Source organism: Botryllus schlosseri, chromosome 11 (assembly GCF_051294905.1).
Source record: "Botryllus schlosseri isolate E-star chromosome 11, Bs_hap1, whole genome shotgun sequence".
Taxonomy (NCBI): Eukaryota; Metazoa; Chordata; class Ascidiacea; order Stolidobranchia; family Styelidae; genus Botryllus; species Botryllus schlosseri.
The window spans coordinates 27,897,273-27,911,160 of NC_137246.1; the positions used below are offsets into that span (position 1 = coordinate 27,897,273).

The following is a 13,888-nucleotide window of genomic DNA, read 5'->3' on the forward strand; positions in this document are numbered from 1 at the left end:
ATTTACCCATATTTCTGTCAAAATGTATCGGATCGATATTACTTCAAACTATTAACTAATAAATAGTCGGGATCCATAACACGCACACACATCTCAGTAAAACTAAAACAAGTATAGGATATGAAGATCAGCATTTATTGACATGTGGACAGCTTCACGTGAATGTAAATACAAGTCCGTCGGAATCTGATTTTCATGACGTAGCGATCGATCTCTTGCCGATCGCCCTCGGTTTGGAGCTCGGGTTGCGCGCGACCAGCCGGTTGTTATCGACACAACGTTTCTGCATCATGTTGTAAACAGTGTCGCCGCCGCAGCACGCGTGAGTGCGCTTTTTGTAGATACGGTTGCCACCGCAGCATCCGTGCGTGTTCACCCTGTCAAACGAGAGATTTCGTGTCCAGATGTGGTAATTAACGATGTATAGGCTACTTTAAATATATATATATATCACCCACTCCTCCAATTTTACTCCCATATCCCACCCCAAATTTTCATTGTATTTATTACGCTGAGCTGACTTATGTTTTTTTTCTTCACAAAATTGCAACCACGGCATAGATGATATCTGAATTTGTTGAATGCGGGGTTTGATCACACCATTAGACCCTACCCATCGATCGCACCCTGTCCTACAGCGTTAAGATCCTTTTTTATATGCTTTTCATCCGACAATGTAAACTGCTCTTCGCTTGGACGAATCGACAAATATAATTCAAGTAGGTTGTGTGTACTATATGTAGAACTCGCAGTTTATTAAGGTATTCAGCGTTGGTACCCAAGCAGAAGTAGAACTAACGTCGTAAATTTCTACTCAAGTGGATGTGCTTCATGGATTAATTTCACTTCTACCTAACAGTTTTGAGTCTTTGTACAAAGCCAGTCCTAGAATAGTTACTTGGAAATCGCTACTTCTACTTTTAATTGAATAAAAAATTGCGAATTTACTTCTATTTGTGCACCAGCGATGACTACGTTGACCAATAACCACATGTGCTCGTGTCTGAGAGCGGAGCGATTCTGTCACTATAGCCTAATCCAGGGGTGGGCAAACTACGGCCCGCGGGCCGCATGCGGCCCGCAACACCGTTCTGTGCGGCCCGCGAGAGTCTGAAGAAACTTATTAAAAATATTGATAAAATGCTTACTAAAAATCGAATTAATGCAACTTTTTCTTAGTATATTGCAACATGATAATTCTAAGGCAGCGGTTCTCAAACTGGGCAGCTCGCCCCCTTGGGGGCGTGAAAGCATCTAAAAGGGGCCGCGTAGCTGATTTCAAATGAAAAATTTTTTCGCGCTTCGCGCGATTTACATCCAATCTCAGTTATGGCTCTGTGTTTAGTATCAATTTCATATTCAAAAATCTCTCATTCACAGTCGTCATCTTTCATGCCATCTAACTATCCGATTCGTTCTTTGTATGCGTAGAATTAGGGTGTTTATATTTTATCACACATAGTGCAAGCGTGTTTGATGCTAACATGGTTATGATGCTGTCAGCATTGTGTGTTCTGGCATTAAACCAAAGTGGAATTAGTAAATCTATGAGCAGTTAGGTGCTCACATATTCAAATTTCAATCCTGTTCTAAGAATAGGGACAATCGACTTTCATCTCTACAGTTTTGACACATTGGTTATTGAGCTCGACCAGCCTATGAAATCTCGCCACTGTTTCTGACGCGTGTACGATATCATCAAAGCAATGTTTGGTTTTAAGCCTATATATTATCTCCATGTCCTCGCTATGTGATCAAATACCAATGTTGCGTTTTGGTGCGGCCCGCGAATGGATTCAGAAGTTGAATGCGGCCCGCGAGCTCAAAAGTTTGCCCACCCCTGGCCTAATCTATGTGATCTAAGATTCTACCGAATCAACTCACCAAAGCACTGTCCCGCTGCAGCATACATTTGAAAATACGTTGTATAGACTTTTACCACAACATTGGACCAGGTGACCCTTCCGTGGTCTGAAAAAACGATATTGGTTACTGACATGACTTGAGAGCGTTGGGGGCATTCAACCTGACAGCACCGGCGCAACACATTTGCTTTTCCACGTGCGAGTAATCGTCCCCACATCGCCGCCAGCTCGGGTGAGAAGCTTTCCACGATACTGGTGTCGTGGTTGGGGGTTGAGTCGTGATTCCGCGCAAGGTCATCGTTGTAGCTGGGGATGGAGACAAATGTGAGTCGATAAATCAGCGTTTATTCATATCAAGTTGTCAAAAAAATTATGTTTAACAATATTTGCTCACTTTCAATCGGCAGAAGCGAAATAATTGAAGTTGAAAATCTTGGATTTATAAAAATAGCCTGGACGGTGGGTAATCCCGGAATTATGAATGAAAAACTCAGCGAACTTCGCTTCTACGGGTTGGAATTGCGTAAAACTTGCTTTGCATCGTTTTTGTAGACAACTCAGCAATTTCATGGGGTTGAAAGTAAAATTTGAAAAAAAAGTAGTTTTTTTTATAAATAAATTCAAATTTTTCAAATTCCGGTGCGTTCACATCTACCAGTTGGAATCGAGGCTAATTTGGTGCGCAGCGTTTTTTTTGGCAAACTAACAATTTAATCAGCGAGTCCCCGGAATCCGAAAAAAGGTTATTTTTGACAACCCAAACATTAAGTCACAGTCACTGCATTAAGCACTCTTCTGGCAAGCGTCTCACGTTACGGGACCACGATTTGATGCGGCAATTTTGCTCGTGACTATATATTTTGCGTGTTGATTTCATTGTTTTGCAATTATTCTGTCATGTCTCATTCGGTGTGTATCGCCAATTCTCAGAGGTGGTAAGTAACGAAGTACTTCTACTTTTTGAAAGTACTCAAGTAGTTTCTCTACTTCTGGTACTTTCTCAAGTAGATCTGGTGTTCTCTACTTCTACTTCGTAATATTTTGTGATCTACTTACTTACTTTTCTCTATTTTCAGTTTGTCAAGTAGAAGTTGTTTTATTCCCCAATACGAAAGATAGCCTGAGGAATTTCGGGGATGTTTTCACGGAGTACCAACATTTAATATCCATAAAAGTCAAGTAACGCCCCGACATTTTGATGCGCTTCGAGCATATAATTTAGGTACCGGATTACTTGGTTCCTCTCACACCGCATTGTCGCCTATATCAAATATTCCATCACAGTAAATATGTCCAACCATAACGCTTGAAACTGCCGTTTCGCAATCTAGCAATTACCTATAGTATAATCTAGCTCCCCATTACGTATCTTGCTAATCTGGAAAATCCAGCTTTTTTAACGTGACACCTGTTTTAGCAGATCACCTTTTAAGCTTTATGGACAAAAGACATGAAATATATTTTCCGCGTTTTAAAAGTGTATTTCACTTTCAATTGCGAGTATCATAGTTTGAGTTCTAATTACTTTCAGTTCTTTTGTCTGCAGAACATACATGTTGAAGCATAAAAGCAAGTGTGGTACTGTCTCTATTTTCGAAAATAAATCCACACCAAGTACAAATTTTACGATCCACAATATTTGTTATTAACGTATACTAATCGCGCAAAGTGATGAAACCGTATCCGATACAACTTCTACGTATTGCTCTCCGCCTGAACTTGGGGCCTTATAATAAGGGGTACGGCGCCATGCCCTGATATTCTCTAAAAATGGGGTCTTCTACTCAACAAAGGGTTAGTACCGCATTTTCATATCAATACTTTAATTTTGCATTCCATGATGCGAAACGACGCTTATTCTGTCGACAATTGATACCTCCTGGAATGCATCAATACGAATCGTAGCTCAATTCGCAGTTTTTGACAGTCCATGCGAAGGAATTAAGATTTTTTTCAAAACTACTTACTTACTTGAGTAGATTTAAAGTCAGTGAATTCCACTTCTACGTCAAGTAATTTTAGGTGGCTTATTGAAGAAGTACTTCTACTCGTACTTGAGTAGATTTTTTCGTTGCTACTTCTACCTTTACTTGAGTAGCTTTCTTGACTACTTTGACCACCTCTGCCTATTCTTCACTGCTCATTACTCATTACAAGCAGCATATATTCCTCCATTAATCAACTAGGCCAGGGCCGTCACGGTTGCTCGATTACATGCAGAAAGTTGGCCCAATGCTAGTTCCAAATTCAGCGTAAAATGTTGCGCTTCGAGGTAGATTTTATCAACCCAAAATTATTCATCCTGTTTTGCGCGATTTAATGTCGCCATTTATGATTTCACAACTATATAACAAAAACATCTAATCTCCAAAAATGCAAATTATAACGCTGCCTTTCAATTGCTTTCAATCGATCGTTAAAAGTATCTGCGGCCGCTGTTGTATTGTGAGTATCAACTACATAAGGACAAGGAGGTATATTTTACAATTACGACCAGGCCATATCTATTCCGGGGCAATAGACAAATGAAAACTGTTATTTGAATAACTAGTTTCTGTGGTATTACTTACCGGCACTATGTGAGTAGCACCAACAACTACTCTGACCCTGTCTCACCAACCGCCATGTGACCACTAGACCACTGTCATTGCGATTAGCATTATAATTCCCACATAGTATTTTGTTTGGCTCTGTGTTAAAACTGGCCTCCGGTGGATAGTTAGCACAAATCATATTTCCCCGCACCTGTTTTTGGTAGCGGCACTTCGTCACATTTCCCAGGAATCAGAAGTATGTCGTCCACGCCAATATCCGACTTATAACTGACGCCTCTCACACCCCGGAACTCGAACTGCAACGGAGTAAATAAATAATCCATTCACGGCAAGGTGCCAATCTAACTTGAACTCGCAAATATCACAACTAAGCCCAACTCACCCAGACAGGCCTGAAAAATTTCTGGGTACTTGTGGCGGACAAAGTGACGGTGCTGTGTTGCCAGTCACTCCCATTCTCGGATCTCATGCCTGGAAGGTTTTTCACATTTGCTTCCATAATAATCAATGTATTTTTTAACTTCTAATGACCGATACCGATATTTCAAAGTAAAATGTCGGCTCGATATTATCGGTGAACGGATAATAACCGGTCATGCTCTATGTATTACCCATACATTTTCTGTTGTTGATTTTTACAGCCTTGCAAGAACTTGAAAGTTACTCAAAATGGGTTGACAGTTGACACCAAACAATTGTATGTATATCTAAACGAATCGTAGTAATAGAGGGAAAACAACGAGCGGGAGAAACTTCATAAATATTGGAAGGCGTCGACACAATTCATAGATTTTCAAACTTGTTGCAAAATCCAAACTAACCTGAATGTTTTACAACAACGGTGTGGATTTGATCGATCCCGGCGGCGTTCCAGTACACCCAAAGTGACCCCATTCCAGAGCCGTACATGTTGTACCTGTAGTAAAATTACATGGATGAAGGTTTCGAGCAGGGTTGTAACCAAGTCGCAATAAGGTTCCGAATCACAAGTAAAAACTTTCATAGTTTTGACTCGATTCAAGTCCATTCATTTTTAAGTTTCCTCCGAGTCAATTCCAACTCCGCAGGTCAGGATGCAAAGGGTCGAGTCTGAGTCTAAGTGACACTGATAATTACTGTTTAGTCTCGAGTTCAAGTCATGTTCAACTGAATTTTATCCGCATTCATTCATTTAAACATCGCATCAATAATATACTCTTTTGTCTCACTTTTAGCCACATAGATTGTCAGTAAGGAATCATTTTTACTTTGTCGAAGTCATTTCAATCAATTTAGGAAAAACTATAGGCTTAAAATACCCGCGGTTTTACTAAATTGAAAATCGCAACTTGTAGGCTACTTGAGTGTGAATTTATATTATACTTCTACTTCTACATGAGTACAGACATAGACTACTTTGACCACCGCTACTCTTAGTAGTTTTTTTTTCGCGTTTGCTTTAGTAAAATCGTTCCTCACCAGAAACTCAGGCAATAATTCGGTTTGTCGAGCAGTAAGGTTGACGGCGTCACAAAAACCGCTGTTTCTCCCATTCGTCGCTTGCTCGCTTCAACGAAGACATATGTACCGTCTATCGAGAAAGGGTTCCGATAAGTGTGCACCAAGGCATTGGACAACTTTTGGACAACAAGATTATTCTTATTTGTCAAATGAATATATGCTCTCAATTTAATTCTAATTCTCAAAATGCTACAGGAAAACGGTATAGTGCGAAACAAGCCAAGTTCGGTGTACAGACATTTACCATTCTCTGGCTTGTCAGAATCAACTCTGATTTCATATGAAATTAGTCTGATTTTTGTTGTAGTTCTTTCTAATTTGGAATTGAATCCAATCTACAAGCTTTTGGGAATTCAGAACTTCTAATTCTAATCTAATTTCAAAAGAAAATGTGTAGATATAATTCTAATCTAATTTGATAAAGGTGGAAATTTTCTAGTTGCTCAGCTCTGGCATTTGGAGATGGTTTTGAGCTTATTTTTTTTTAGGCTTTTTGCTTCAACAAAGCGCGACCATTGAAGGTTAAGGCTAAATAATATATGAGTAATATGACCATGACCATTGACCAAAGGTACTATAGCGGAACTCCATAGTTACAGAAAATCATTCCAGTCTTACTAAATTATATCACTTACATTCGTTGAACCGCGTATGATCGTGATCTGGTCCCGTTTCATTGGAGGGCGTTGCGCCTTTACGTAAATTCCAAGGAATGTCGCCGCGGACATTGTACTGAAAATCTGGACACCTGAAATAGATCACTTGATGAATACTCCAAGTCAGGGAGCCACGGGTCAAGTCCTTGTCAAACTCCCTTCTGTGATATCAAGGGCCTCGGATTCATAATATACTCATTTTTCTCGCCCTCTTTATTCAAACAGATGAAAGATAGTTTTTGAACCTATTTTTCAATTAACGGTTCTGATAAGTCATATATAGAATATGTCGAGTCGATGCTTGGTCGAGTCATTGCGCATGACTCGAGTTGAGTAAACCTTAGGTCTTGTCTACTAGCAGTACTTACTCAAGCATTACATTTTTTGATTACTTCCACTTCTACTTTTTAAGGCAAAACTACGTACTTTTACTTAAAAAGTATAGTTCGGGATAATTTTGCATCAGTTTTATGCGGGAAGTCGTCACAAGGACCTCGTGAAAAACTATCGCAGTATTTCTTTTTTTTTTATTCCACTCCACTTTTGACCACAGGTGGTTAAAGTAGCACTTTCTACTCAAGTAGAAGTAGAACTAGCGATTTACAAGTAATTAAACTAGCAATTATTCTAGGCGTATATTTGCCTTAACAACTGTTGTGCAGAAATAGGATAAAGTCATTACTACTTAAGGAAGTAGCAAAATCAATCACCACTTTACTCGTAATTGAATGGAAATGCAGGGAGACACTTGATCCAGTGTTGGGATCAAGTCGCTACCTCCGAGTCACGAGTCATGTCGAGTCATTGAACATTTTGACTCGAGTCAAGTCAAGTCAATCGATTTTCGAAGGTGACTCGAGTCAAGTCAAGTCACTCGACTTTTGGTGTGGTGACTCGAGTCAAGTCGAGTCAAGTCAAGTCACGAGTCAAGTCAAGTCACGAGTCAAGTCAAGTCACGAGTCAAGTCAAGTCACGAGTCAAGTCAAGTCACGAGTCAAGTCAAGTCACGAGTCAAGTCAAGTCACGAGTCAAGTCAAGTCACGAGTCAAGTCACGAGTCAAGTCAAGTCACGAGTCAAGTCAAGTCACGAGTCAAGTCAAGTCACGAGTCAAGTCACAATTCAAGTCAAGTTGCCTTTTCGAAGTATGACGCGTGATTACGTCATTGCATTTTGCTAGCCGTCTGAAATACAGATTGAGTGGTCATTGATTCTGAACCGATGAACGAATATAGAGTTAAATATACACGCAAGAAGGCGCTGTATCGCTCACATATACGTAAAACTGTGAAACTACGTAAGTAATTGCTTAGCCTCAGTTTATAGTTACCAGCCAAAATAGAGAATATAGAGAAACGAATTGATAAGATGCTACTATGGAGGCTCAGTAAAACGCACGATCATTGAATGATTGGTCGCTCTCGTGGATTATATACCGGCGTTTCCCGAACAACCCGAACATATGCAAGATACATATTTTTATCGACACCGCGATTACTTGATGACTTGAAATTGACTGGTGAATTTTGCTCCGAGTCACGAGTCAATCCACTTTTCTGATACGCCAAGTCATGTCAAGTCAAGTCATTTTAGCAAAGTGACTCGAGTCAAGTCAAGTCATACGAAAAGGGTGACTCGAGTCTGTCTCGAGTCAAGTCATGACTCGAGTCTTCCCAACACTGACTTGATCTTGAATAGCAACTCTGACTCCGAGTATAAAAAGTGTGCATTCACACCCGTGTACTACCCCCGATATACGGGTGTGAATATAAACCCATGACACACGAAACAAGAACCTACCTCAAAATTACACCGTGGTATAAATCAAACACAACATTTTAATACAGATGATGCTTGCACGTACGGACGCAGGAATGCATACACGTAGGATTTATACCGCTATATAATTCCGAGTTCTTTTTTCGTGTTCCAAACTTAATAGTGATAATTTGACCATGTCTACTCGCGTCTAAACATTACAGCCGCAGTAAATAGCAGCAAACACTGCACAATAATAGAAATGAGTATCTCACCAGCCGTCTTCGAAATCGCAATGCCACAGCGCTTTCGGATACTCCGGCCTCCCCTTGTGAGAAGCCATCATGACAAAAAGAGCCAAACTCATGTCTCTCGCTATGACAGACGCTATCCCGAACTCATCTCGGTACGGCGCGACCATTCCCCCGTCCAGCAACGGCGCGTACAGGATCGGAGCTGGCTGTTAACAAATTTCAACAAACATTCGATTCTATCAGTATCAGTTTATTAATAATTTCTTCATTTCAGAAACACCACAAAATTGCGATACAATGAAAAGATAGAAAGGCTCCGAAACGAATTGGAGTGGTCTTGAAATCAGACAACCACCTTGGCCTACAGCATGTGAAGAGGGGGCATGTACACTGGATGGAAAGTAATAGAAGATAACACAAAAGGATTAGCGATGAAATTAATGTGGCATGTGGCGGAAGGCAAGATCGATATATTAGGTCGTGATCCGGTAATTTTGAGCGCTAACTATCATTAAATTGCAAATTGACAAATTCATTCAATGTATTTCGATACCGCTCTATGAAAGAAATATCGGTATCGGCCATTAGCGCTAAAAATATCGGCAATTTTAGTGACGTCACAATGCGTTAGTAGAGAGTCACTGAACTATGATACGCGTCTGCTAGATTGGGAATATTCATCAATATTTCGTATATAACTTACAGGTTTAGGTGGTCAGTAACGAAGTACTACTATACCAAGTAGATTCTACGTGACTTCCTCAAGTGGTTATGGGTTAGACTACTTCTACGAGACAGGTTTCGGGTTTTTTTGGCGTAATTCAGCGTAAAATACTTTCTACGTACTTGGAATAGCTACTTCTACTCGAGGATAAATTATTTTACTCTGCGTCACTTCTGCTTGAGCAGACGTGATGAAAGTAGTCACGATCGGTACTCTAATAGAAGTAGAAGGGATTTACAAGTAAGTAAGCATTTTAGGCCTTGTTTTGGCTAAAAAACTGAAAACTGTCAAATAGCAGTAGAAGTAGTATAAAATCATAAACCCTTTTTGCGAGTAGGCAAAATCTACTTGAAGTACTGCAAAACGTAGAAGTACTTCGTTACTGACCAACTCTGCACTTGTGTACCAACCCTGCTTGCAAGTGTCCAGATGCAGCCTTTCTAGTTTATTTCAGGTAAAAGCATAGCAATGACTGCAAATATATGCTCCGAAGTTTTGGGAATGCGACTTAAGCCAGATGCCGTATCTTTGGAATATCGGCCGAATATAGAGCGGGGTTATCGGTGAGGGTGTTATGGCCGGTTATCGGTTTTGTCGGTATCTGCTCAATCATCCGATATTGGACGGGCTCTATCTTTGCTATAAAAACGTACCGTGGTTGTTGCTGTGGTGGTGGTCGTGGTCGGTCCAAACAATACGTCCATGGCGACTTACTGTGTATATCCTGTCAGTCGCTATATGTTACTTGAACCAGAAAGAAAAGCATATAACATTTAAAACTGGACTTCATCATTTTCAAGTACAGCCTATAAGGGAATAGCCACAGCTCGCAGACTTGGATAACCATACAATTTGAATTGTCCCATTATACTAGAATTACATACCGACAGATCGCTCTAATTAATCTAATCTGTGACAGGTTTCTATGCTATGCTCTCATTTTAATTCTAATCTAATTTCTGTTTTTCCTGAAAATACTACTGAACTGTACAGTGCCAAACGACCCAAGCTTAACGTAAAGACATTTGTTATATTCTCGTACTTACGAAAATAAACTCAGATATGATATGAAGTGAACTTGATTTTTGCTGTATTTCTTTACGATTTGGAATTTCATTCAACTTTCAAGCTTTTGCGAATTCAATCATTATAATCAAGATAGTAAAAAAACTGCGTATAACTCTAATTCTAATATAATTCGGAAAAGCTGAAAATTTTATACTTGTCCAACTCTGCGACCAGTGGCTTGCTTTGGAAACTGGGACCCCTTCGAATGTGACCAATTGGCGGCCGAGGACCACTGTTGAGTAACTCATCTGTACTGCTCGTATATCCTGGATCTGTCCCAGACCATACAGTTACGCTCTATACAGCGGCTGCTAAACGTAACACTTACAATAGACTCTTGCCTCCTATCACAGGCTTCGTTCCTACATCGGCTTATCGTCACTATACCCTCAGGCTTTCTAAATCTGGTTTAGCCACCGATCGCGAAGATATCACAGGAAGCGGTATTGTGGACCAGACGGCTATAAGAGATACATTGACTACTCGGCACCTATATCATATAGAACGGTGCTGGTAAATATATCTTGACATTCAGTCGGCAAACATAACTTGACTTGTACATTTGTACAATCTGCACAAGTATTTAGCTTATTACTGTTGCCGAGAAAAGGATTGTGTCACAGAAACACTTATAGGTGTAGGTACGTCATAAGTTTTGAACAGTGTTTTGAACATAAATGCATTACAAAAATTATAATTTTTGAAGTTGTATAATTATCCCAATAATTTTTTACATACTTTCGAAAAAAAAAACATGTAGCATGAGCCTACGGTCGATTTGCATGCGATACATGCAGGCCGTGTTATTTTTGGCATTTCAGGAGCCAGATGCCAAAACTGCCAAAAATAAAAATTTGAAAATGCCAAAAATAAGCAATTTTTGGCATATGCCAAAAATAACACGGCCTGCCAAATAGTGTATTTCGTTCATGGCGTTGTGCTAACAGGACCGCGTTACAAAATGGTGTGACACAGCGAGATTGAACGGCTGACTGCATTTGGTTTACGTCATACTTTCCATTTGTCCGAAGGCAATTTTACGACCATTTTTGACCGGCTTGTCGAGCGCTAAATTTGATGAAACGGGTATCAATGAGAAGCTGCCGCAGTACTGATTATTTAAATATAAATTATGTTCTGCTCATGGAACTGGAACCCCCAAAATCAACCACGATTTTTGCATTGTAATCGAGTTGAACATTGTGACGCAACAAACTGGCTGGCTATTTCCGAGCTGCATAGTCTCGTTTTGCCAAACAGTCTTGTTGCGTCAATGTTCTTAAACAAGCTAACCTTCCCAGGACTCTTCCATGTGAGTTGGTAATATTAAAGCCACCTGAAGTGACAAAAGTCCTCCGAAAATATATCGGTAGACTGAAGGAGAAATGATAGTCGGGCTACTAAATAGAATGTGTTGAGAGACCGCAAAGGAAACTCCTGGAAAAGGATCGGGAAGAAAATTCTTTCCGCGATGAGATCGATGGCACTGGCGAAGTGATCTCTTTTAATGTTGCATGGAAATCGGTTCGGCCCTCCAAAGATTTTGAAGCTCTAAAAACCTTATGTGGATGACTGGCAACATTCTTTCCCTCAACGGCTACTGTCGAAGCCGATATTTCACAGATTCGCTGGGCGAGAAATGAATTTAGGAGAAACTTAACTGACCTGAGTTTGGAAGCACTGTTACAGTGCAAACGATTTATATCTATTCAACAGCTGTAACAATCAGCTGTTGAGCGTGCTTGTTAGGCTTTTCTTTCTTTTTTTTGCTTATTGGCACCGATTCCGATGGATACTGCACATTTTGTGGTTTCGTTTGATATTATTAACCTATGAAATCGTTAGGTTTTTTCTTCTTCCTATTGTTTGTTGGCACTGATTATACGTGGATGCACATTTTGTGGTGTCTTTTGACAAACTAGCCCAAATAAAGCGTTTTTGTGACTAATTCGAGGCTGAAACTATCTATTTAGAGAACGATGACAAAACTGCCGACAACACGGCCTGGATATATGTATAAGATATGGAATGGTTGTTGCCCTCGAAATCGCAATCGGTTAACAGTTTTAACTTCGCAGATATAGGAATAGATGTTCTGATGATGATGGCTGCCGACCTTAAATGTTGCATAACGATGTTGGTCGAAGATACTTTATGGTCCATTTAAGACAGTTTTGAGTTGTCAGAAGACTTATTCGTCAAAGGAGCCACATTGACCCTACATTTTCAATTGTCAATGCCAATCTACTGTGGCATCACAATTAAAGATTAGTGACGTAATGGATAGAAAAACAATAAAACATGTTTTAAACAAGGACCATGCATTAAACATGTCTGTTTTACATTGATTTCCGTCATAATTATACAGCCTTGAATACAAAGCTACATATCTGTGTAGTCGTGAACAACCCACAGCAGAGAGCAACGAAACAAGCAGCATATGCTCATCTGTAATGTGACGGTACTATAGCATTGTATTCTTTGTGGTCGCATGGTCGCGTATTTGAAGTTTTGTTGTGACGTCATGATGAGTAATACTCGAATACTTGACTCGATTCGAATCGAATCATTCGATTTTGATAATAATGGAGCAAATTCTAATGTATGCAGCTACAGTTAAAAATCCTGGGTGCCTTACAATGCATAATTACACAGGACCAAAGTAAAGGGGTAGTAACCAAGTCACAAGGTATCGAGTCACAAGTCAATCTCACTTTTATAGTTTTGAATCGAGTCAAGTCGATTCATTTTCAATCCACCACCGAGTCAAGTCCGAGTCCATTCAGTGCGTAGAGGGTCGAGTCCGAGTCAGTGTTGTGACTCGAGTCCAAGTCATAGTGTTCACTGTTCAATTTTGAGTTGAATCCAGTTCAACCCACTTTTTCAACTCTGCTTGAGTGATATAAAATGACTCACATTCATGATGTCGTGATTTTACTCAGTTCTATCAGTTTCTGGTCCTATTTTCCAAGCATCAGGAATGATAGACGATATACCAATGTTGTGGTGACTTTACTATTCTTCGAAGTTGCAATGAAATGTCTGTCTTGGCCGTCCAGAATCGAGTCATATGACTTGGTTCGAGTCATTTCATGGATTTGAAAAAATTACTCGAGTCAGGTCGAGTCATAAAAAAACCCTGACTCGAGTCGACAACAGGGGTCATGACTCGTGTCATTACAACCCTGCACGGGACCAACGCCGTATCACAACTAAAACAAATGGAGCATTGAAATACGCTAACTTATATCGTCATTAGAGCCACTGTTTCAACGGTTTATAATTGTATTCATTGGGACTTTCATCGTTTAATATCATGTGCGTATGCTGTTAGCAGGGGTGGACACTTGTTTTTCCTGGCTGGCCAAATGAGAAGCAATAAATTGGTTGGCGTGCTGAAAGTTGAAACTATAATACATGGAGTATTTTATTTCCAAATGGACAATAGGTAATTACGCAAGCTGCTAAGCGGATGTGTTAAAATTAGGCTATGATAAAGTGTGGATTAAT

At 39.9% G+C, this 13,888-nt stretch overlaps 2 protein-coding genes across 2 annotated transcripts in view; both read right to left on the bottom strand.

Moving 5' to 3' along the window:
• The window catches only part of LOC145449718 (CD166 antigen homolog), a 169,438-nt gene that overhangs the window by 122,662 nt on the left and 32,888 nt on the right, over positions 1-13,888 (bottom strand). The window lies entirely within an intron of this gene.
• Positions 115-10,094, bottom strand: LOC145450788 (MAM and LDL-receptor class A domain-containing protein 1-like). The gene is made up of 10 exons (XM_080329295.1): positions 9,964-10,094; positions 8,608-8,792; positions 6,556-6,668; positions 5,879-5,990; positions 5,242-5,336; positions 4,803-4,891; positions 4,611-4,716; positions 2,027-2,171; positions 1,885-1,971; positions 115-377 (listed from the first exon to the last, which is right to left on the bottom strand). The coding sequence occupies exons 1-10, from the start codon at positions 10,012-10,014 to the stop codon at positions 194-196; spliced, it is 1,167 nt and encodes a 388-aa protein (XP_080185421.1). The 5' UTR covers positions 10,015-10,094; the 3' UTR covers positions 115-193.

Bases quoted from the DNA above. Each gene is read 5' to 3' on its own strand.
- LOC145450788 (XM_080329295.1), bottom strand. From the start codon at position 10,014: ATGGACGTATTGTTTGGACCGACCACGACCACCACCACAGCAACAACC. The intron at 2,172-4,610 runs GTGCGGGGAAAT...CTCCATCCCCAG, and splicing joins AGTGCCGCTACCAAAAACAG to CTACAACGATGACCTTGCGC. The intron at 378-1,884 runs GTGAGTTGATTC...CTCGTTTGACAG, and splicing joins TGCAGCGGGACAGTGCTTTG to GGTGAACACGCACGGATGCT.